This window comes from Entelurus aequoreus, linkage group LG18, assembly GCF_033978785.1.
Source record: "Entelurus aequoreus isolate RoL-2023_Sb linkage group LG18, RoL_Eaeq_v1.1, whole genome shotgun sequence".
NCBI lineage: Eukaryota > Metazoa > Chordata > Actinopteri > Syngnathiformes > Syngnathidae > Entelurus > Entelurus aequoreus.
In genome coordinates this window covers 29,324,531-29,345,976 of record NC_084748.1, presented here as the reverse complement: position 1 = coordinate 29,345,976, position 21,446 = coordinate 29,324,531, and the positions used below count along the sequence as shown (strand labels likewise).

The 21,446-nt window shown below is 39.4% G+C and overlaps 1 protein-coding gene across 4 annotated transcripts; it reads right to left on the bottom strand.

The window, feature by feature from the left end:
- Nucleotides 1-273: 273 nt before the first annotated feature.
- Nucleotides 274-21,422, bottom strand: zglp1 (zinc finger GATA like protein 1). 4 transcript variants are annotated; one of them, XM_062026885.1, is made up of 6 exons: nt 17,381-17,599; nt 12,580-13,638; nt 5,104-5,195; nt 4,605-4,698; nt 2,050-2,149; nt 274-410 (listed from the first exon to the last, which is right to left on the bottom strand). In XM_062026885.1, the coding sequence occupies exons 1-6, from the start codon at nt 17,407-17,409 to the stop codon at nt 393-395; spliced, it is 1,392 nt and encodes a 463-aa protein (XP_061882869.1). In that variant the 5' UTR covers nt 17,410-17,599; the 3' UTR covers nt 274-392. The 4 variants fall into 4 exon arrangements, with proteins under 4 accessions (XP_061882869.1, XP_061882871.1, XP_061882868.1 ...); XM_062026887.1 differs by lacking the exon at nt 274-410 and adding an exon at nt 1,223-1,623; XM_062026884.1 differs by lacking the exons at nt 274-410; nt 17,381-17,599 and adding an exon at nt 17,606-21,422 and having other exon boundaries at nt 1,646-2,149.
- Between the last annotated feature and the right edge of the window lie 24 nt (nt 21,423-21,446).

Sequence of the window (21,446 nt, the reverse complement as noted above, 5' to 3'; positions counted from 1 at the left end):
CCTCCGCCGAAGAAAGCTCCCGTTTGCAAACATACCCGCTGACATGGGGTCCAGAGTCCAAAAGTTCCCTTTACCAGGGACGCCGGGGTCCCGCGGGACTTTGACGAAACAGTCGTTGAGAGACAAGTTGTGTCGGATTGAGTTCTGCCACGCAGGAAACTTGTCCTGATAGTAGGCGAAGGTCTGGCTGATGTAGTCACAGATCTGACTGAGGGCGAGTCTCTTTTTGGGACTCTGCAGGATCGCCATGGTGATGAGGGCGATGTAAGAGTACGGGGGCTTCACCGGGGACGTTCCACCCTGGAGACGCTCCGTTAAGTCTCTCTGGTCTTGTTCCGAGCCATGCATGTCGGAGTGAAGCCGCGTGTTTGCAGGATATTTGTGGTACAAAGTCATGGTGTACGCAGGGCCTTCGAAAGAAAGAAAAAAACTTCTGGCTTTCATTCAGCTTGGACTTTTAAATGCCTCCTTCCCCTCTTTTTACCCAAACATCCCCTCCTCATTCAGACAGAGAAGAATCTAACACAGTCTCTTCTTAAGAGACTGCTTGTAAGTTAAGGTACCGCTGTATGAACTTTTCTTCTGTTGCCCCTTTTTGTCACAAACTGAGTGCTTTCAAGTTGGCAACATCGGTACTTCCTTCTACATCCTTTTATTGTCTGGCAGACCAGGTGCGTATGAAGTGCATTAAGCAGAGTTACGATGCCATGTGCTGTACAGAGTTGTAATGGCAAGCTACATTCACAGACAGTCCCATTATAATGTGTTTATAAGCAATGTTGAACCAGTAGTGTGGTGGTTGAAGGATTTTAATATTTTTAATGCTAACTCCATATTGCTAGCATACACCTATGAAAATGAGTATATCGATCATCCCATCATATTTCTGCATACTAACTATCACATAATTATAGTATATCATTAGGAATTACTAAAATAACACAAAGGGCCACACAATAGAACCTTGACATGAGGGTGAGAGGTATTTGCAATGATCATTAAGATAAGCCAGCGAAGGAGCAGTTACCATGAAAACCGGAGTCAGATGGGACAGAGACAACCCAACCCCGCATTGGAAAAGAATATCAGTCCTTGGGAAGAATGAGAAGACGGAGCCAAAGGAAGCAGGATGTCTCCCTTTCCCTACTTGTGGCCATGAGGAAGTTGTATTTCTTTGCTTGAAACAATCACACTGTAAAATAAATCCTAGACGGCGAATCTGAAAATTGACAGCGACTTGGTGAGCTTTATTAGGAGATTAAACAAACTCGCGTAGGAGAACGGTCTAAATTTATTTGTGACAGCCCGCACAGTAAGCATGTTTGTAAAAAATAAAACCATTACAATTAACGGGGGCGCGTCTATTTGAGGAAATGTGTTTTTTGACATGGAGAAGAAATCAATTTAACAGGCTAGTTTAACGTTCTCTGCTCATGGCCAAAGCAAAGGCGAGAAAAGTCTCCAGCTGTTTACAATTAGAGACTGACGTCATGTTTTATTAGGCCCAAGTCCACATGAGGCCGCCCACTGTGGAGGGACGTCAACGCTGCACGTGGTCTCACATGGACTAATTAATACTTCCCTCAAACACTCCATTCTGTTGTAGAAATATCATCATCAGGGCTGTAGACACGTAAACCAAACAGGATATTTACACAGCATTTAATGCAGACCAAAAATCCCATTAGTGCTCACACAAAATTATATTTTTAGATCCTTACAAAACCCTCATGCTAAAAAAAAATCAGTGCACCACATCAAGCAGAAAAAAAACAATATTGGCCCAAAACAAACACTGGCCCAAACACAGCAAACTTCCAAATACAAAAATAGATATAAATATTTTAATGGGTGCAACAAAAAGCACCTCCTTTAACACAGACATTTTTATTTTGTTTTAAATTATATTTTCAGACATAGCACAGATAACTGACAATTAGTTTAGCAGGCGTCTAAAACGTATTTTACTTAAACATGGAAAGGTGTGTGTTGCAATGTGGCGTTCAAGTGTTCTCTTTAGGTGTTGTGTTTGTGCTGAGTGGAGACCACCTTCACCAGGTTTCCACACTTGAGGCAGTGCGAGCTGGAGTTGCTTTCTTTTCTCGGGATATGCCAGCAGTAGTGACAGCGCACTCTGTACTTCTTGTACCTTTGAAGGCAAGATAGAGGAAAAACATTTTTAAAAATTGAGATTTAAAAGCTTATTTTGCAGATTGAGGTCAGTTAATTACGCAAGAAAGTACAGGGGTTATCTAAAAGTTTTACACGGTTAATTGTAGGGCTGCAACCATTCATTCATTCATTTGAAAAAAAGCTTTGATTGATTGTTTAAGTGCAACTCTTAAAAATTAATCAAATTGGTATATTGTGTATAGGGCTGCAACTAACGATTAATTTGATAATCGATTAATCTGTCGATCAATCGATTAATAATCGGATTAACAGTATTTTATTAGAAAAAAAACAGCATACTGGCACCATACTTATTTTGATTATTGTTTCTCAGCAGTTTGTACATGTTGCAGTTTATAAATAAAGGTTTATAAAAAATAAAAAAAATTAAAAAAAAGTATTGCCTCTGCGCATAGCATAGATCCAACGAGTCGATGACTAAATTAATCGGCAACTATTTTTATAATCGATTTTAATCGATTAGTTGTTGCAGCCCTAATTGTGTATAGTAAAATTATGAGTTTAATCTATGGTTGTACGGTTTACCAGTATTTAGTACCGCGATACTAATAAATCATATTCGGTACTATACCGCCTCTGAAAAGTACCGGTCCGTAAGTAAGTTTCTTACAAGTATCATCCCTGCAGGACGAGGAATAGCTAAACATGTTTCACTACACACCGAAGCTCACCGGCATCAAAATGTAAACAAACGCCATTGGTGGATCTACACCTGACATCCACTGTAATGATACCAAGTACAGTAGCATATCTAATCGATACTACTATGATTACGTCAATATTTTTTGGCATCACAACATCTTTTGTTTAAAAAAAATGTATATTATGTTTATAAACTCAGGAAATATGTTCCTGGACACATGAGGACTTTGAATATGACCAATGTCTGATCATGTAACTACTTGGTATCGGATTGATACCCAAATTTGCGGTATCATCCAAAACTAATGTAAAGTATCAAACAACAGAAGAATAAGTGATTATTACATTTTAACAGAAGTGTAGATAGAACATGTTAAAAGAGAAAGTAAGCAGATATTAACAGTAAATGAACAAGTAGATTAATAATTCATTTTCTACTAACTTGTCTTTAATAATGATGACAAAATAATAGAATGGAAAAGTACACAATATGTTACTGCATATGTCAGCAGACTAAATTAGGAGCCTTTGTTTGCTTACTTACTAATAAAAGACAAGTTGTCTTGTATGTTCACTATTTTATTTAAGGACAAACTTGCAATAAGAAACATATGTTTAATGTACCCTAAGATTTTTTTGTTAAAATAAAGCCAATAATGAAATTTTTTGTGGTCCCCTTTATTTAGAAAAGTACCGGAAAGTATCGAAATAATTTTGGTACCGGTACCAAAATATTGGCATCAGGGCAACACTAGTTTATTCTCAGACCTAAATTGTATTTTCCCCTCTTAATTCTATCAATTTATTCTTGGAAATTTACAACTTTGTCATAATAAAATGAGACATTTGTTGGTTGTTACTATTATAAAAAAGTATTTATTGGGACTTTAGGGTTGGAACAATTAATCACAGTAGAAAAAATCTTTCATTTAGAGGGGTGCCCATTATGTCGATCGTAGAGGGTGTGTCAGTGCCAGCCAGGCATTAAAAAATACACTTAAAAATTATCGATCATCAATCTTCACCAAGACGTCACTTTTGTCACTTGATTGACATTTACGGCACCCGAAGATCTTGTGAGATGACGCTGGCTGCTGCGAACCCGTTAAGAAAAAATGATCGAGGAGGACGAAAAACACTTTATTTCAACAGACTCTGGCGCTGTACCTGCTGTCAAAACTCCAAAGACCGACTGCACAGTCCCTATCTTCACAATAAAAGCGCTGCTTCATCCTGCCTTATGGCAAGCAGAAAAAGGTTCCCCTAAATTTGCACTCAGGCAATAAAGTGTGTTTTAGCCGATTACTCGATTAATCGAAAAAAATAATCAATAGCTGCAGCCCTAGCCAAGTGTCATTTGAAACTTTATATCATTTACTTTTAAAATAAGAACTGTGACATTAACTGGATGATAGTCATTCTATTGTCAAATTTGCATATTTTACAAATTAAACACTAAGCACTTTATTTACTATTAAATACATGTGCCTATAAATTTCCTACACATTTTAACATTTTCAACTGATTTAATAAGCTTAAAAGTAGAGTATTTTCCAGCAATTTTACTTTAACACTAAAGTGGTTAGGTGTGAGAATTGGTTGAAAAAAGCCCAAATATATGGCAGCAAAAATGTTTTCCGTTGACAGCATAGCTTTATTTCTTGTAGGAAATATCCAAAAAGTTCCCATGAGAAATAAAAAGAACAATAATTTTGGAACTACCAATTGTGTTAATGTGAAACATGTACAAGTGAACATAAGGACCTTACCTGATGCCACAAGCGTTGCAGAGAGGGGTCCCGTCCTCTGCATCTCTCCACATAGGGGTCGTTGTGGTGCAGCAAGATGCACAAACTTTGCTCCCTTGTGAGACAGAGAGAAGTACATAAGTTTGTGCATCGGCCATTTTGGACTGTATTTAAGAAGGAATAATACAGCAGCATTATTCAATCTGACAATAAATGCTTATTCATCCCAACTGCAAACAATATCAATCGATCTCATTCAGTTATTTTTATCCTACCTTTATACAATGTAATGTTCATGTGCCAATGGGGTCACGACAAAAAAAGTTTGGGAAGCATATTGAAACACTTGTTATATTTTTGAGCGTATGCTGTGACAGGCAAGTGAAAGCCAGCTTTCAAATGTACATACAGCGCCCCCCTGTGGGGAGAATATACTTCACACAAATACTAACTGTACAAGACGCACATTTTGTCCCAAAAATTAGGTCCGTGATAAAAAATAAATGTGTTTATTACAAACTTTGAGCGTTTGCCTCCTCCTCTGAGCTGCTGGTCATGTGGGAGGTTCGATTCCTGGTCCTGGGTCTGCGCACTCTCTTGTGGCACTCCTTGCTGAGGTGGAAACACATCACATAGACAATGTAACCCACAGTGCGGTTTTCCAAAAAGGCAAGATGCCTATGACTGAGTGGAAATGCGTGGTGGACAACCACAACACATCCCCTTGTTGTTCACAACAAGGTTAAGTACTGTGCCATTAAAATAAGTATATTGTTATAATATTGTGTGAAAACAATAGTCACCTGCATGATGGATGACACTTTGCATATGTGCATGTCATCTTTTTTAAAAAGGCAAAAAAATTGATATACCGTATTTTCTGGACCAAAGGGCGCACCGGATTATAAGGCGCACTGCCGATGAGCGGGTCTATTGAGGTCTTTTTTCATACAAAAGGCGCCCCAGATTATAAGGCGCAATAGAGGGGTCAAATTATGATTTTTTCCAAAATTTAAAACATTACTTTGTGGTGTACATAACATGTAAACAAACCATCTTCAAGTCGCTTTCTGACAGTCTCTTCAGGATGCGCCGTTTTGTGGGCGGTCTTATTTACGTGTCTTCTCCCCGTCATCTTTGTTGTACCGGTTGTTGAAGAAGTGTCAAAATATGGAGCTAACTGTTTTAATGACATTCAGACTTTACTTAAATCAACAACAGAGCAGCATTTCCTCATCCGTGGATCACTGGTGCAACAACGCCGGAAATGTGTCCCTTGAAAAACCGTCCGACCGGAACTCTCGAATAACTAAAGTTCCGTGGGTGAATAATGTAAACTCACTACACCGGTAGTTTTTAGCGCTTCCATAGCGAGATGTAAGTTAGAACTTTACGCTCTGTGCAACAGCACAGAGTGAATGTCACATAAGAAGATAGTGAAAAAGAAAAAGCTTCTCAACTACGGCATCAGCACGGACTACAGTGGCGCACATGCGCAAATTTTCAGGACTTATGCAGATCTCAAATACACATCAGCAGGTACCAGAAGGTAAGAAAAGTTGGTTTTGCATAATCTTGTGAAACAAAACGCCAGATAATATGTCTGCTAATGGATGCCGTTTTAACACGTACCATAGTAATACTTGTATCTCTGACTATGGTAGCCGTAATGGGCCGACCATCCATCAAGCGGTGCGGCTTCAATGTCATACTAAAACATTTTGACAGATGTTTGAGCGCCGTGTGTAATGTTCTTTATTTTCAATGGAACATTTAAAGTTTTGGTGTTTACTGGCATCATATTGTAGTCTACACGTAACTCTTATGTGTGACTACTACTGGTCACACTTATTACACCATGTCCATCCATCCATTTTCTACCGCTTGTCCCTTTTGGGGTCGCAGGGGGTGCTGGAGCCTATCTCAGCTGCATTCGGGCGGAAGGCGGTGTACACCCTGGACAAGTCGCCACCTCATCACAGGGCCAACACAGATAGACAGACAACATTCACACTCACATTCACACACTAGGGCCAATTTAGTGTTGCCAATCAACCTATCCCCAGGTGCATGTCTTTGGAGGTGGGAGGAAGCCGGAGTACCCGGAGGGAACCCACGCAGTCACGGGGAGAACATGTAAACTCCACACAGAAAGATCCCGAGCGCAGGATCGAACCCAGGACTACGCAGGACCTTCGTATTGTGAGGCACATGCACCTGCATTTTATTTGGTGTTACCCTGTGCCACCATGTACCAAATAAAATTGCTTTGAGGTCAGTAAGCACAACCAGAATGATTCCGTACATTTGGCGCACCGGGTTATAAGGCGCACTGTCGTTTATTGAGAAAATGAAAGGATTTTAAGTGTGCCTTATAGTCCGAAAAATACGGTACATCTATTCAAAGACAACAATTAACGCACGCATTTTTGCACGGTTTTTGATTATTTCTACAATGTGCTAGGGCTATGGCTATCAATTATTTTAGCAATCGCGTAATCGGATAGAACATACTTTACAGCCTCCATGCGTATTTTAGAGGGGAGAACAATTTCTCTGCTCTCCATAACCTTCATTCTTTTTTTCTAATAAATACACAACATTGAAATTGCACTTCCATAATATAAATAAAATAACTGTCATCTGTTTGCCACCACACGACCACGCTCATATGCGCTGTATTGCAGCGGCTGTCCGCATAGTTTAGGTTACAGGCACTCCATGTGGTCTGGATTTTTCCATTTTTTATGAAATAGACTTGAGGATGTAACGATAAACGGTAATAATGATAACCCAGTGTTTCCCACACATTCATTTTTTTGTGGCGGCCCGCCACGAAAGAATTACGTCCGCCACAAATAAAAAACTTTTTTTTTTTTTTTTTTTTTGTCCTTTCCAGCCTATCAAGCAAATCATATAGTTGATGTAGATGCCCTTATAGGCTGTTCAGATTTACTTTACAAAAGAGAAGTGTAGTGTATTTCTCTTGTTGCCTTATTTGTATTTGACCACTACTGTTTTCTGTTTATTTGTTACTGACTGTGGCAGGACACCTCTGCCTCTGTTTCACTTTATGTTGCTGGTAAATAATATGGTTGTAGTAGTAGGCTACAGTTCAATTATTTAGTATGCAGTAATTAAAGGGGCAGAGCTTCAAGACACATTTTAGCTTTTATATTTTATAAGATATATTTTTTGTAAGAACCACAATTAATAAATATATTTCAGTGAATAACTTAATGTTCAAATCTGTATATAAATATGTACATAAAGTGTTGTAATTATAATGTAAAATGGATGGATGGATGGATGAATGGACGTTTAAAACAAAACTGTTATTAATTAGTCAGTATACATTTTTTTAGCCTTTTTAGAGAAAATCATATTGTAGTAAATTATGCAAATTACTCGATTATGTCATGGTGACCACGCCCATAGCCACGCCCCCACCGCTACAGGTATCTTGGCAGTTTATGGGAAACACTGTAACCGCGGTAAAACTGGCGACAGTTAGTATTACTGTTCTCAATGAAAATGATCAAAAAACCAAGATTGATAACTGTACTTTGATAGACTCACCAACTGACTTGCGCCAGCTTGCCAGCTTAGATGCTAACATGAAAACAAGTGACATTCACGTCTTTCCTCATTAAGAAACGACATACACAAATCTTTAAACTTTAGGGATTTAACGATATCAAAATCTCACAGTACGATATTGTGGTATACGTTAAAAAAAAAAAGATTTAAGAATGTTGAAATATATAAAAGGAAGTGGCAGGAATGTTTAGGAAGAACACTTTTTCCAATTGAACAAACAAAACTCAAATGTTCTCATCACATTTTTTACTACAAACGTATTTTAAGTGCAAATAATTGTGCAGGAACATCTATTGTTTCAGGCAAATATTTATAAATAAAATTACAATGGAGGGTCTTTAAAGGGACTATGTAAACAATAATATTCACTTTAGCGTCTTTCAACTTTTACTTTCTGAGAAGCAGTGTCCTCCACAGTGGACATGTTTTATATAATTTGGGAAAATGCTGTTTCACAGAAAAGTTAACTAAAAATGTAACTTTTAATATTGTAAATACCTCACAAACTGATGTTTGGCTTTGCTGGCTTCAAATATCTCTTCTGGGTAACGGTTTCTGAGGTGGCGACTTGTCTAAGGTGTACCTTGCCTTGTGCCCGAGTGCAGCTGGACAGGCTGCAGCCCCCTCCCCGCAACAACGAGAGAGACAAGCGGTAGACAAATTTATTAATTGAGGATTTATCATAGTTTTTTTCATCCATCCATCCATTTTCTACCGCTTGTCCCTTTTAGGGTCGCTGGAGCTTATCTCAGTTGTCTGTCTGTGTTGGCCCTGTGATGAGATGGTGACTCGTCCAGGGTGTACCCCGCCTACCGCCCGAATGAAGCTGAGTTTTTTTCAGTTTACTCAAATTTCCCGCATTGTAGTTTTTATTTAAATTTTTTTTTTTTTTAATTAAAAAAAAAGGTGATTTCCCTCTCTCCTGGGTTCGATCTCCGGGCTCTTTCTGTGTGGAGTTTGCATGTTCTCCCCGTGACTGCGTGGGTTCCCTCTGGGTACTGCGGCTTCCTCCCACCTCCAAAGACATGCACTTGGGGATAGGTTGATTGGCAACACTAAGGTGGCCCTAGTGTGTGAATATGAATGTTGCCTATCCGTGTTGGCCCTGGGAAGAGATAGCAACTTGTCCAGGGTGTACCCCGCCTTCCGCCCGAATGCAGCTGAGATAGGCTTCAGCACCCCCCCGCGACCCTAAAAAGGGACAAGCGGTACAAAATGATTGGATGGATGGATTTCCCTCTCTGCGCTGCGACGAGTGTCACCTTGGACACGCTCGAGACGAAAGTGGCGCGCTTTGCTTTGCAGAACGCAGACTTTCTTACCTCCGCCAAATAGATTTTGTTTTCAACCCCACCTTGCCGACTGACCCAGTGCTGCACAGTTGATCCTGGGAGATGTACTAGTTTATTTTCAGACTCGGCCAACACTAAAGCACCAAAAAAAACCTACACACCAAGTTTTTGTTTGATACCGTCAAGGCATTATTGTGACGACTTTGAAACCGAAATACCGTTGTATTTATAATACCGTTACACCCCTGGTAAACCTATATAAACACATCGCTGTCTGAGCAACTAACTATTCAATTGTGCACATTGAGTAGAGTGATCAATCTATACTCAGGAATGAGGGGGAGGTGTTTTTACGTTGCGTTCAATGACTGCTGAAAAGAGTGGAACTCCACAACGCCCGCTAGAAATAAGAAATAATAGATTTTATTTGCTACGCAATTTTCATTGAAATAAATCTTAAAGTGCTACAATACAAACCAATATTTAAAACAATATGGCTTTGCCATTAAAGCAGATACAGTAAAACATTAACACTAAAACACTGAAGTGAAGCGTACAGGAAAACCCAAAACATGCGAAATGAATGGCTTTTCTAAAAGTGTCTATTGTAGTTATGTGTAAAAAATAAAAATAAAAATAAAACTTGGTCAAAAGAAGTCAGTGTGTGTATAAGTACTTTTTGAGCACAGTCAACAATAATAATAATTTTGTTCACGATAGATGTGATATGAAATTTTCATATCGTTACATCCCTAGTTACATTTATCAAAGGCCTACTGAAATGAATTTTTTTTATTTAAACGGGGATAGCAGATCTATTCTATGTGTCATACTTGATCATTTCGCGATATTGCCATATTTTTGCTGAAAGGATTTAGTATAGAACAACGACGATAAAGATTGCAACTTTTGGTATCTGATAAAAAAAAGGCTTGCCCCTACCGGAAGTAGCGTGACGTAGTCAGTTGAACATATACGCAAAGTTCCCTATTGTTTACAATGATGGCCGCATGAAGTGAGAGAGATTCGGACCGAGAAAGCAACAATTTCCCCATTAATTTGAGCGAGGATGAAAGATTTGTGGATGAGTAAAGTGCAAGTGAAGGACTAGTGGGGAGTTGAAGCTATTCAGATAGGGAAGATGCTGTGAGAGTCGGGGGTGACCTGATATTCAGCTGGGAATGACTACAACAGTAAATAAACACAAGACATATATATACTCTATTAGCCACAACACAACCAGGCTTATATTTAATATGCCACAAATTAATCCTGCATAAAAACACCTGCGTGATTGTTATGCTAGCTCCTAGCTCCTCTGCTAGCTCCTAGCTCCATAGAACACGCCAATACAATTCAAACACCTGATCAACACACACAATCACTCAGCCCAAAAGACCGTTCACCTAACCCAAGGTTCATAAAGCTTATATATTTTTAAAAAGTTACGTACGTGACGCGCACATACGGTCAAGCTATCAAATGTTTAGCAGCCAAGGCTGCATACTCACGGTACCTGATATTCAGCTGGGAATGACTACAACAGTAAATAAACACAAGACATATATATACTCTATTAGCCACAACACAACCAGGCTTATATTTAATATGCCACAAATTAATCCTGCATAAAAACACCTGCGTGTTTGTTATGCTAGCTCCTAGCTCCTATGCTAGCTCCTAGCTCCATAGAACACGCCAATACAATTCAAACACCTGATCAACACACACAATCACTCAGCCCAAAAGACCGTTCACCTAACCCAAGGTTCATAAAGCTTATATATTTTTAAAAAGTTACGTACGTGACGCGCACGTACGGTCAAGCTATCAAATATTTAGCAGCCAAGGCTGCGTACTCACGGTACCTGGTATTCAGCTGGGAATGACTAAAACAGTAAATAAACACAAGACGTATATTTACTCTATTAGCCACAACACAACCAGGCTTATATTTAATATGCCACAAATTAATCCTGCATAAAAACACCTGCGTGTTTGTTATGCTAGCTCCTATGCTAGCTCCTAGCTCCATAGAACACGCCAATACAATTCAAACACCTGATCAACACACACAATCACTCAGCCCAAAAGACCGTTCACCTAACCCAAGGTTCATAAAGCTTATATATTTTAAAAAAGTTACGTACATACGGTCAAGCGATCAAATGTTTAGAAGCCAAAGCTGCATACTCACAGTAGCACGTCTGCGTCTTTGTCATCCAAATCAAAGTAATCCTGGTAAGAGTCTGTGTTGTCCCAGTTCTCTACAGGCGTCTGTGTATCGAAGTCAAAAGTCCTCCTGGTTAGAGTCTCTGTTATCAGAGTTCTTCCATCTTGACTGCATCTTCCGGGAATGTAAACAAAGACGCGCCGGCTGTGTACTGTTGTTGCTGACTACGTTCGAAAAATACGTCCATTTCGCACCGACAACTTTCTTCTTTGCTTGCTCAGCTTCCTTCTCCATAATGCAATGAACATGATTGCAACAGATTCACGAACACAGATGTCCAGAATACTGTGGAATTATGAAATGAAAACAGAGCTTTTTCATATTGGCTTCAATGTGGAAGGCATACCCGTGTTCCCCGGTCTACGTCACGCGCATACGTCATCCTCAGAGGCGTTTCGAACCGGAAGTTTAGCGGCAAATTTAAAATGTCACTTTATAAGTTAACCCGGCCGTATTGGCATGTGTTATAATGTTAAGATTTCATCATTGATATACAAACTATCAGACTGCGTGGTCGGTAGTAGTGGGTTTCAGTAGGTCTTTAAAGGATAAATCCAAGCACCAATATGAATCAAAGCTTCTTTTCAAAAAGCCTTTCAAAAGCTTGTATTGAATTTGATTATCGAGTAACATTTGAAGCGTACCATGGAGTGGCGTTATGATGCATACCGCCGTCTAACCGGTAGCGCCGAATCTATTCAAGGCAGCCTAAAATCCGGCCACCATAAATTCATGAAATGTATGTGAAACACTGCTGTAATGTAAGTGGATATTCCACATTCTTCAATGTTTCTGTTTGCAACTCCTTGGTGGAAAAAAGCTGGGACAGTTGATGGGAAGTAAACCACAGTCCAGCAAAGCGTGTCCTCACCTGTATTTTGAAGTGATGAGAAGCCGACAATGCTCCCTGCTGCTGTCCAGCCCCGTGTCCATGCGGAACATCACTCCCTGCAAATTCGGGTCTTGGATATTCACGCTGCGGCTGGGATTGGGTTGTTTTCTGGGAATTTTGGCTCTTTTGGAGGGACCGTGACGAGTTGCCAGGGGATCGTTTCCCTCCTTTGGCCTCTGCTCTGAGGTCACGGTCGAGGTAGGAGAGCGTTGCTTTTGGCTGTGGCAGTGATGAGGTTTCTCCTCAATGGCATCATGTGTACTCTCTGATTTCCATGACATGTTTTTGTCACCTGGTTTTGAGGGCAAGTGCTGTGCATGGCACTGCCACGTGATGTTTGTATTGTGGTCGAGGGTGATAGCCGGCTTTGATAGATCCACAATGTCGAAATCAATTTGACAACTAGAGGAAGTATGGGGAACGTGCTTCGGTGACAAAGAACTTCCAGCACGATGAAGGTGATCAGCATCAAGGCGCCTCTTCAACAACATGTCAACACTGAAGTTAGTTTCTATTCTTTGCGGAGAAAATGCTTTTGATTGATTGAATGATTTGGAAGCAAAGTGCTCCTCTTCCTCCACATCCGTTGGTGCGATACAAGCGGAAGCCGCTGCAACAGGCGCCGCTTTCCGGGCACACTCTAAACTTTCAGCAGTTTCCGAATATTGCGCACTTTTCACGGCAGATGACAGCGGTCTTACATTTGGATCCATGAGCCTGTTACACTGCAGGTTGATCAGACTCAGCACCCTCCAAGGGCTGTGGGCTCCGGCTGCCTCCATGTTTTCGTCACGCTCAAAAAGTGGCGGCAAGGACGGGGAGCTGGAGGTTTGAAGCAAACATGCGCCATATTTCATCTCGTCAACGCATTGCCAGGACAACAGAGTATCGATGTCCGGCACACTGCTGTGCACGGGGGACCCGAGTTTAGAGACTTCCTGGAAAAGGTAGAGGAGCGCGGATTCCGAGCCACCTTGTTCTGTCGTCTTCTGGTGTCCTGCTTGTGAACTGTGACCCGTGCTCATGTTGAAGCAACGCCTGCATGGTGGACATAAACAGCTTTTAGAAAAGTGTGCATTTCATCAAATAGACACAGCGCCTCAGTTTTAGTTGCTTGGATAAATAAACACCACACCTCAAATAGATTCCTTTTTTTTTTTAAACCACAACATCTTTTACTGCGGAGAGTATTTTAAAGCCGAAGTTTACAAGCTTTTTTGCGAAAATAAAAGCCCCCTCCTGAATATTAGCCTTAGTCCAGGTAGTCTGACACTTCCTCTGCAGTTTAATAAATAAGCCACTGCTTGAGTAAAGTGTATACAGTTGTCTAACCACACCACACTTCAAATATTGTGGTTTACGGTTTGCAATTTTTTTTTTAAAGCATATTCTAAAATGTTTTGGTCCTAAATTAAGCATTTTCAATATGGATGTTCTGATCAGGGTTTTATGCTGCCGATACAATCATCCATGAGTGAGATTGGCTGATACCAATATCGATCACATGTATTAACTGTACATTTTTCAATTTCTTTATGGTAAGTGCCATTGACAGTGTAACAATATCAACACAATATTTAAAATACTTCCCCATTCTCTTTCATTACATACAATTGTTTGAGCAAAACAAAGTCAATAGTACACAATAACTAAACAAAGGCAAAAACTACTATCTACTACTCATTTAAATCATTTGATTTTTGCCCTCAAAGTCCTCCTGTGTTTAGGGAATTATTCAGAGTTTGTCAACAAATAGTATCCTATTTTTTATTTATAGTATCCTCTCCCTGACTCTTAATAATCTACTTATCAAGTTCATGTTATTGGCTGCTTACTTTCTGGTGTAATGTGGTTACATCTACATTTCTTAAACTTTAATAAGCACTTAGTTCTTGGCATTGTTTCAAGCCAGGTTAGCTTAGCTATTTGCTTTCTGGGTTTATCTGTGTGTGTACCATGTTATGCTTCATCCCCAGTGATAATGGTACGTGAGACAAAAACATGCAGTTTATTTGCCATGATTGAGATGATTATTATTTAGCTGTTCAGAAAGTTTCTGCAAACGTTTTGAGGCTTATTTCCTGGGATTTTTTTAAATCAATGTTTTAAGTATACCTTGTAACCTTAACCTCACAAAGCACAACATTTCAACAAAAATGTAAAAAAAATAATGTGTTGATACTACTTTTTTTTTAATCAATTATATCTAATAGTAATATTTATAATCATAGAAAGAACCACCACCAAAATACTTCCTTATTGGCTGTCATTCACAAGTTGCAGACATTCTCCATGTTTATTTTACACTTGAAAAGTGTTTATCCATCTTAAACATTAATTCATGTTCCAACACATTTAGCCCACACGTCAGAGCATTAATTAACTGTTGAAAGTGATCTATAGCGGTAACTGTTCTTGAGTGAGGAGTAAAGACTATCATCACACTTCAACATATCTAACATGTAAATGCTGCCCCTTTGCTAGGTCAGCATTGCAAATGAAAATATGTTCTTAATTGCCTAACCCTGATAATAGATTAAATAAATATATAAATACATGCAGTGATAGGCAAGCTCTCTTCATCCAAGATGTCCAACAAATTTAGGAACACACATTAAGGTGAGTTGAGTTCATGAAATGTTTTACTGCACATAACCATTATCAACTGTTTCCAAAGAATACACAAGTCTTTTTTTTTTGTCAAGATATACATATATGCTGTTTTTTTACTGTAGGTAGAGAAAATAAATAACATTATAGGGGTGGGCCAAAGAAAAGGCAAACTAAATACATACAGTGGGGTGAGGGGAACCCTAGTGGTAGTTGGAAGAGTTTCCCCAGCTAAATGATAGATAGTTGATATTAATGGACCCTTATAGGGTCCATTTGTACACTCTCATTTACATTAATATTGATATTATACATGTGGACCCATAGATATAAATATCTTTAAATGTAGCAAGCTACTTTTTCCGTGTAGCTTGCTACAATTCTCCGGGAATAGCTGCCCCTGTAGTTTAGCTACTTTTAATTGAGAGTAACTTGTAGCTTAGCTTACTGCATTTTCCAAGTAACTTGCCCTTCACTGGTAAATTCATTTTTCATCAGTCCCTTCCTTCGCAATTTATTGGATTAGTGTGTATTTGTCTAATCTGCCTGACCTAAGCCTAAAGTTTATGTGTTAAATAATAATCTGTGATTAACACATGGTTTCATATCATTAAAAAACAAGAGTAAGATTACCAATTAAATGTTAATATTTGAGGCCTGGGGCCACTCTGTAGTGGAAAGGTTGGGCCCCGAGGTCAAAAAGGCTGAAGAACCCCTGATGTAAACGTGTGCTTGAAACCCTAATACAGTGGTCCCCAACCTTTTTTGCACCACGGAGCAGTTTTAATGTAGGCATTATTTTCAGGGACCTGCTTTCCACTTGTGCCAGATAAATACAGCAAAAATAAGTATATGACAAATACAACTCACTATAACGCTGAATTAGTGGGAGCCCTGGGCTTGTTTCTTTGCAATGAGATCCCCAGCAAGTTACCATCAACCTGCTGGGGACTGCAGATGGAAATCAGCCTTTGGCTATAATCTGTCACATTTATATTTCATATGCTCATTAATGTGCATTGTATCATGTCACAAAGTCATAACAAATGGCTTTTTTTTTTATTGATTGATTGAAACTTTTATTAGTAGATTGCACAGATCAGTACATATTCAAAACAATTGACCACTAAATGGTAACACCCGAATAAGTTTTTCAACTTGTTTAAGTCGGGGTCCACGTAATCAATTATAGGCAACTGCCTATAAGGAGTTTTATTGTGCATCTATAAACAATTTTATTGGTGTGTCTTGTGCAGGGGTAGGGAACCTATGGCTCTAGAGCCAGATGTGGCTCTTTTGATGACTGCATCTGGCTCTCAGAAAAATCTTAGCTGACATTGCTTAACACGATAAGTAATGAATAATTCCGCTGGTAATCACAGTGTTAAAAATAACGACTACAAAGCCATCAGCAAAACCATGCAGCACCAGAAGTCGCATTAATGGTAAGAAGTATTTTATTTATTGTTGGTTACCTTCAGAATAACTGTTATTAAAAAGAATAAGAGACTTATACTGTAAAAATGTTGGTCTCACTTAAAAATGCACGCATTTAGTTGTATTCAGTGTTAAAAAAAATATTACATGGCTCTCACGGAAATACATTTTAAAATATTTGGCTTTCATGGCTCTCTCAGCCAAAAACGTTCCCGACCCCTGGTTTAGTGGGATAGGCGAAAGTTATATCGGAGAAAATAGAGTCGTTATTTAAGGTTTCTCTGCGGCACGGTAGAAAATGTGTTACGGACCGGTACCGGACCCCGGACCGGTGGTTGTGGACCACTGCCCTAGTCCACAATAGGTCAAATCTTAAAGGGATACATTTGACAATAAAACAAGACCATGATAAAAATTATGAATACAAGTTAATAGAACATAGATGGCAATACTCAAATATCATTAACATCAGAAAACTGTATCAAATGAAATGTACACAGACTCACAATATTAAGTACACTTACACTATATTTGACATATAAAGCTGTAGTATTGTGTAAGTTGTGGCTGATAATACAGTATATTGTACTGTAAACTATTTCTAGAGTAAGCTACATTTTAAAATATCAGGAAAAAGTGAAACAATGATAGTGTTTTTTGTTTAGTTTTATTTTTTGCTAAAATTGCTTACTGTTTAACACAATGTAACTTTCCATGCAAAAATGTCACTTACCGGGACAAAAGTGGCAAAACATTCGACATAGTTGTTCAATATCGATCTGAAAATGTCGCGTTGTTTTTCTTCAAAGTGCTCAATTGGCGGCCGCCCTTTGATGTCCGCGGTCTCGCGCGCGCAAATGTAAGTTCCAAAACGCACCGAAATGATCGAATATGCGCTCAAAATAATGTCGCTTACAGACACAAACAATCGCGATTCGCGTTGGCTTAATTTGCTCACCTTCCATCGGTGCTCGGCATAAATGTGCGAAATCGTGGACGCCATCGCTGGCGAGCTGGTTGAGTGACACGCAGCTGACGCTGCTTAGACAAATTACACTTTCCTTACACCAAGTCCGTTTGTTATAGTTTATATACACTTCTGGAAATAGTATCAAGTAGAGCAGCAACATGCAAAAAAAATAAATAAAAAAAAATACAACTTTATTGAAACTCAAACAGGAGGTTCATCCACTGATCAAAAGTGATGATACCGTTACTGGTTTATGTTATATTTACATTTAACACAATTCAACGCGTCCCTTGTTCTACATGTTAATTAGAGGCGCGCGGAGCAATTCAAATGTCAGCACTTTCCAGGATGGTATCGGCATCGCATCAATACTGGCACGATGTCGATATTTTTTCAGCTCCCTTCTATGTTTCTTATTTTAAGAATGTTTTTTTGTTCCAATATATTGTTAATATTTATATAATGTTAGACAACTTTGGGAATGAGACAATGGTGGGCATTTGTCATGCTGTTTTTTTAAGCGTATTTTGCTCAAACTATTAAGTGAATAATTGTATTATTTTAAACTTAAGACTTCCTTTTATTGTCATTCCAATTTGAACTTTTCAGTACAGATAAGAACAACATTTTGTTGCATTAGTTTGTTGTAGTGCAGGATACAAGAGCAATAAGGTGCAGATATAAATAAATAGATTACAGATAAATAAATTGCAGTTTTTCATATGCATCCATGTTTATGGATGAATATTATATTGTCTTTATATTCCAGCGAGTTAATACGTTTTTTTGGGGGGGATTGAGGGAATTATTTTCATGCGTGTGCCTCACAATACGAAGGTCCTGAGTTCAATCCCGGGCTCGGGATCTTTCTGTGTGGAGTTTGCATGTTCTCCCCGTGACTGTGTACGGGTACTCCGGCTTCCTCCCACCTCCAAAGACATATACCTGGGGATAAGTTGATTGGCAACACTAAATGGGCCCTATAGTGTGTGAATGTTGTCTGTCTATCTGTGTTGGCCCTGTGATGAGGTGGCGACTTGTCCAGGGTGTACACCGCCTTCCGCCCGAATGCAGCTGAGATAGGCTCCAGCACCCCCCGCGACCCCGAAAGAAAATGGATGGATGGATTTTGATGCGTTCAAGAGTCTGATGGCCTGAGGGAAGAAGCTGTTACAAAACCTGGAGGTTCTGCTACGGAGGCTGCGGAACCTCTTTCTAGAGTCCATAATTTTGTCGTTAAGTTAACATTATATTGTTGCATAAAATATTGGTGCCTTTTATTTTATTTCATTTAAACCTTGCATGCCCTTGTGTGTTTCTACCCTTACAAGCTGCTGGAAATGTGACTTGGTCTTTGGAGATGAAACATGTATCGATCTATCTCAATCAATCAATCAAAGTGTATTTATATAGCCCTAAATCACGAGTGTCTCAAAGGGCTGCACAAGCCACGACGACATCCTCGGCTCAGATCCCACATCAGGGCAAGGGAAAACTCAACCCAATGGGATACAATGAGAAACCTTGTAGGGGTGTGGGGGGGTGGAGTGGATCTGGTTAATAGTGTGAGAGTCCAGTCCATAGTGGGGCCAGCAGGGGCTCATCTTGGGTGGAGACAAGTTAGCAGCGCAGAGACGTCCCCAACTGATGCACAGATGAGTGGTCCACCCCGGGTCCCGACTTTGAACAGCTAGCAGTTCATCTGTGGTCACCTAATAACCTCTCCACGCAGGAGAGGGGGGCAGAGCAGAAAAGAGATGGCAGATCAACTGGTCTACAAGGGGGGTCTATTTAAAGGCTAGTCTATACAAATGAGTTTTAGGTTGGGACTTAAATGCTGTATCTATATATCTATCACCATGGTTCTCAAACTTTTTCCACCAAGCACGACCTCAGAAAAAACTTGGCAAAGTACCACCATAATGACCAACATTAAAATACAGTAGCTTAGTATGCCTAAGTAATCATTAAAACAAAGCAGGGGTTTTATTTAACAAGTATATTTAATAGTTTTGATCACTGTAACATTACACACAGTTTGAACAGTGACACTGTGTTTGAATAAAGCAAAAACGCTGTACTTTAATCAAGTGATTTTTTTGGTGTACCACAGTTTGAGAATCTTGTTTGTTTCGAACATGCATATAGTTGCAAATATGGTATATTGTATATTCCAGTCTCTCATTGCAACATGTCTGAAAAGGAGTAGGAAGAAGCAGTTATTCAATCCGACCTCTTTTCCATTCAATTGTAATCTGTAACGCGTTTGTTTATTAATTTACTGTGCTCAATCTGTTACACAACAATAATTAAAGGCCTACTGAAATGAATTTTTTTTAATTTAAACGGGGATAGCAGATCCATTCTGTGTGTCATACTTGATCATTTCGCGATATTGCCATATTTTTGCTGAAAGGATTTAGTAGAGAACATAGACAATAAAGTTCGCAACTTTTGGTCGCTGATAAAAAAAGTGGCGTGACGTCACAGGTTGAAAGGCTCCTCACATTTCCCTATTGTTTACACCAGCAGCGAGAGCGATTCGGACCGAGAAAGCGACCATTACCCCATTAATTTGAGCGAGGATGAAAGATTTGTGGATGAGGAATGTGAGAGTGAAGGACTAGAATGCAGTGCAGGACGCATCTTTTTTTTGCTCTGACCGTAACTTATGTACAAGCTGGCTCATTGGATTCCACACTCGCTCCTTTTTCTATTGTGGATCACGGATTTATATTTTAAACCACCTCGGATACTATATCCTCTTGAAAATGAGAGTCGAGAACGCGAAATGGACATTCACAGTGACTTTTATCCCCACGACAATACATCGGCGAAGCACTTTAGCTACGGAGCTAACGTGATAGCATCGGGCTTAACTGCAGATAGAAACAAAAGAAATAAACCCGACTGGAAGGATAGACAGAAAATCAACAATACTATTAAACCATAGACATGTAACTACACGGGTAATGCTTTCCAGCCTGGCGAAGCTTAACACAGCTGTTGCTAACGACGCCATTGAAGCTAACTTAGCAACGGGACCTCACAGAGCTATGCTAAAAACATTAGCTATCCACCTACACCAGCCAGCCCTCATCTGCTCATCAACACCCGTGCTCACCTGCGTTCCAGCGATCGACGGACCGACGAAGGACTTCACCCGGTCATAGATGCGGTCGGCGGCTAGCGTCGGCTAGCGCGTCTGCTATCCAAGTCAAAGTCCTCCTGGTTGTGTTGCTGTAGCCAGCCGCTAATACACCGATCCCACCTAAAGCTTTCTTCTTTGCTGTCTTCATTGTTCATTAAACAAATTGCAAAAGATTCACCAACACAAATGTCCAGAATACTGTGGAATTTTGAGATGAAAACCGAGCTTTTTGTATTGGATACAATGTGTCCGCATACTTCCGTTTCAACGATTGACGTCACGCGCATACGTCATACATAGACGTTTTCAACCGGAAATAGCGGGAAATTTAAAATTGCACTTTATAAGTTAACCCGGCCGTATTGGCATGTGTTGCAATGTTAAGATTTCATCATTGATATATAAACTATCAGACTGCGTGGTCGGTAGTAGTGGGTTTCAGTAGGCCTTTAAATAATAAATACTGTTCACAAATAAAGGTATTGACACAAATATATTTGTTTGCCTAAAATCCGTATTTTATAAACATGAGCAAAACAATAAAAATTAAAACAATTTAAAAATGCTCCCGATGAAAAGTATCATTTGGGGCAGGAATCTTAAACTGCAGAGCTGCCAAAGTTGGATGCAGTAAGAAAGTAATTTTACTTTTTTTAAAATAAATATCCCCAAATTTCC

Bases quoted from the DNA above. Each gene is read 5' to 3' on its own strand.
- zglp1 (XM_062026883.1), bottom strand. From the start codon at position 17,409: ATGTCGAATGTTTTGCCACTTTTGTCCCG. The intron at 5,196-12,579 runs GTGAGGACACGC...TTTCCACCTCAG, and splicing joins CTCATCACTTCAAAATACAG to CAAGGAGTGCCACAAGAGAG. The intron at 2,150-4,604 runs GTAAGGTCCTTA...TTGCCTTCAAAG, and splicing joins TGCAACGCTTGTGGCATCAG to GTACAAGAAGTACAGAGTGC.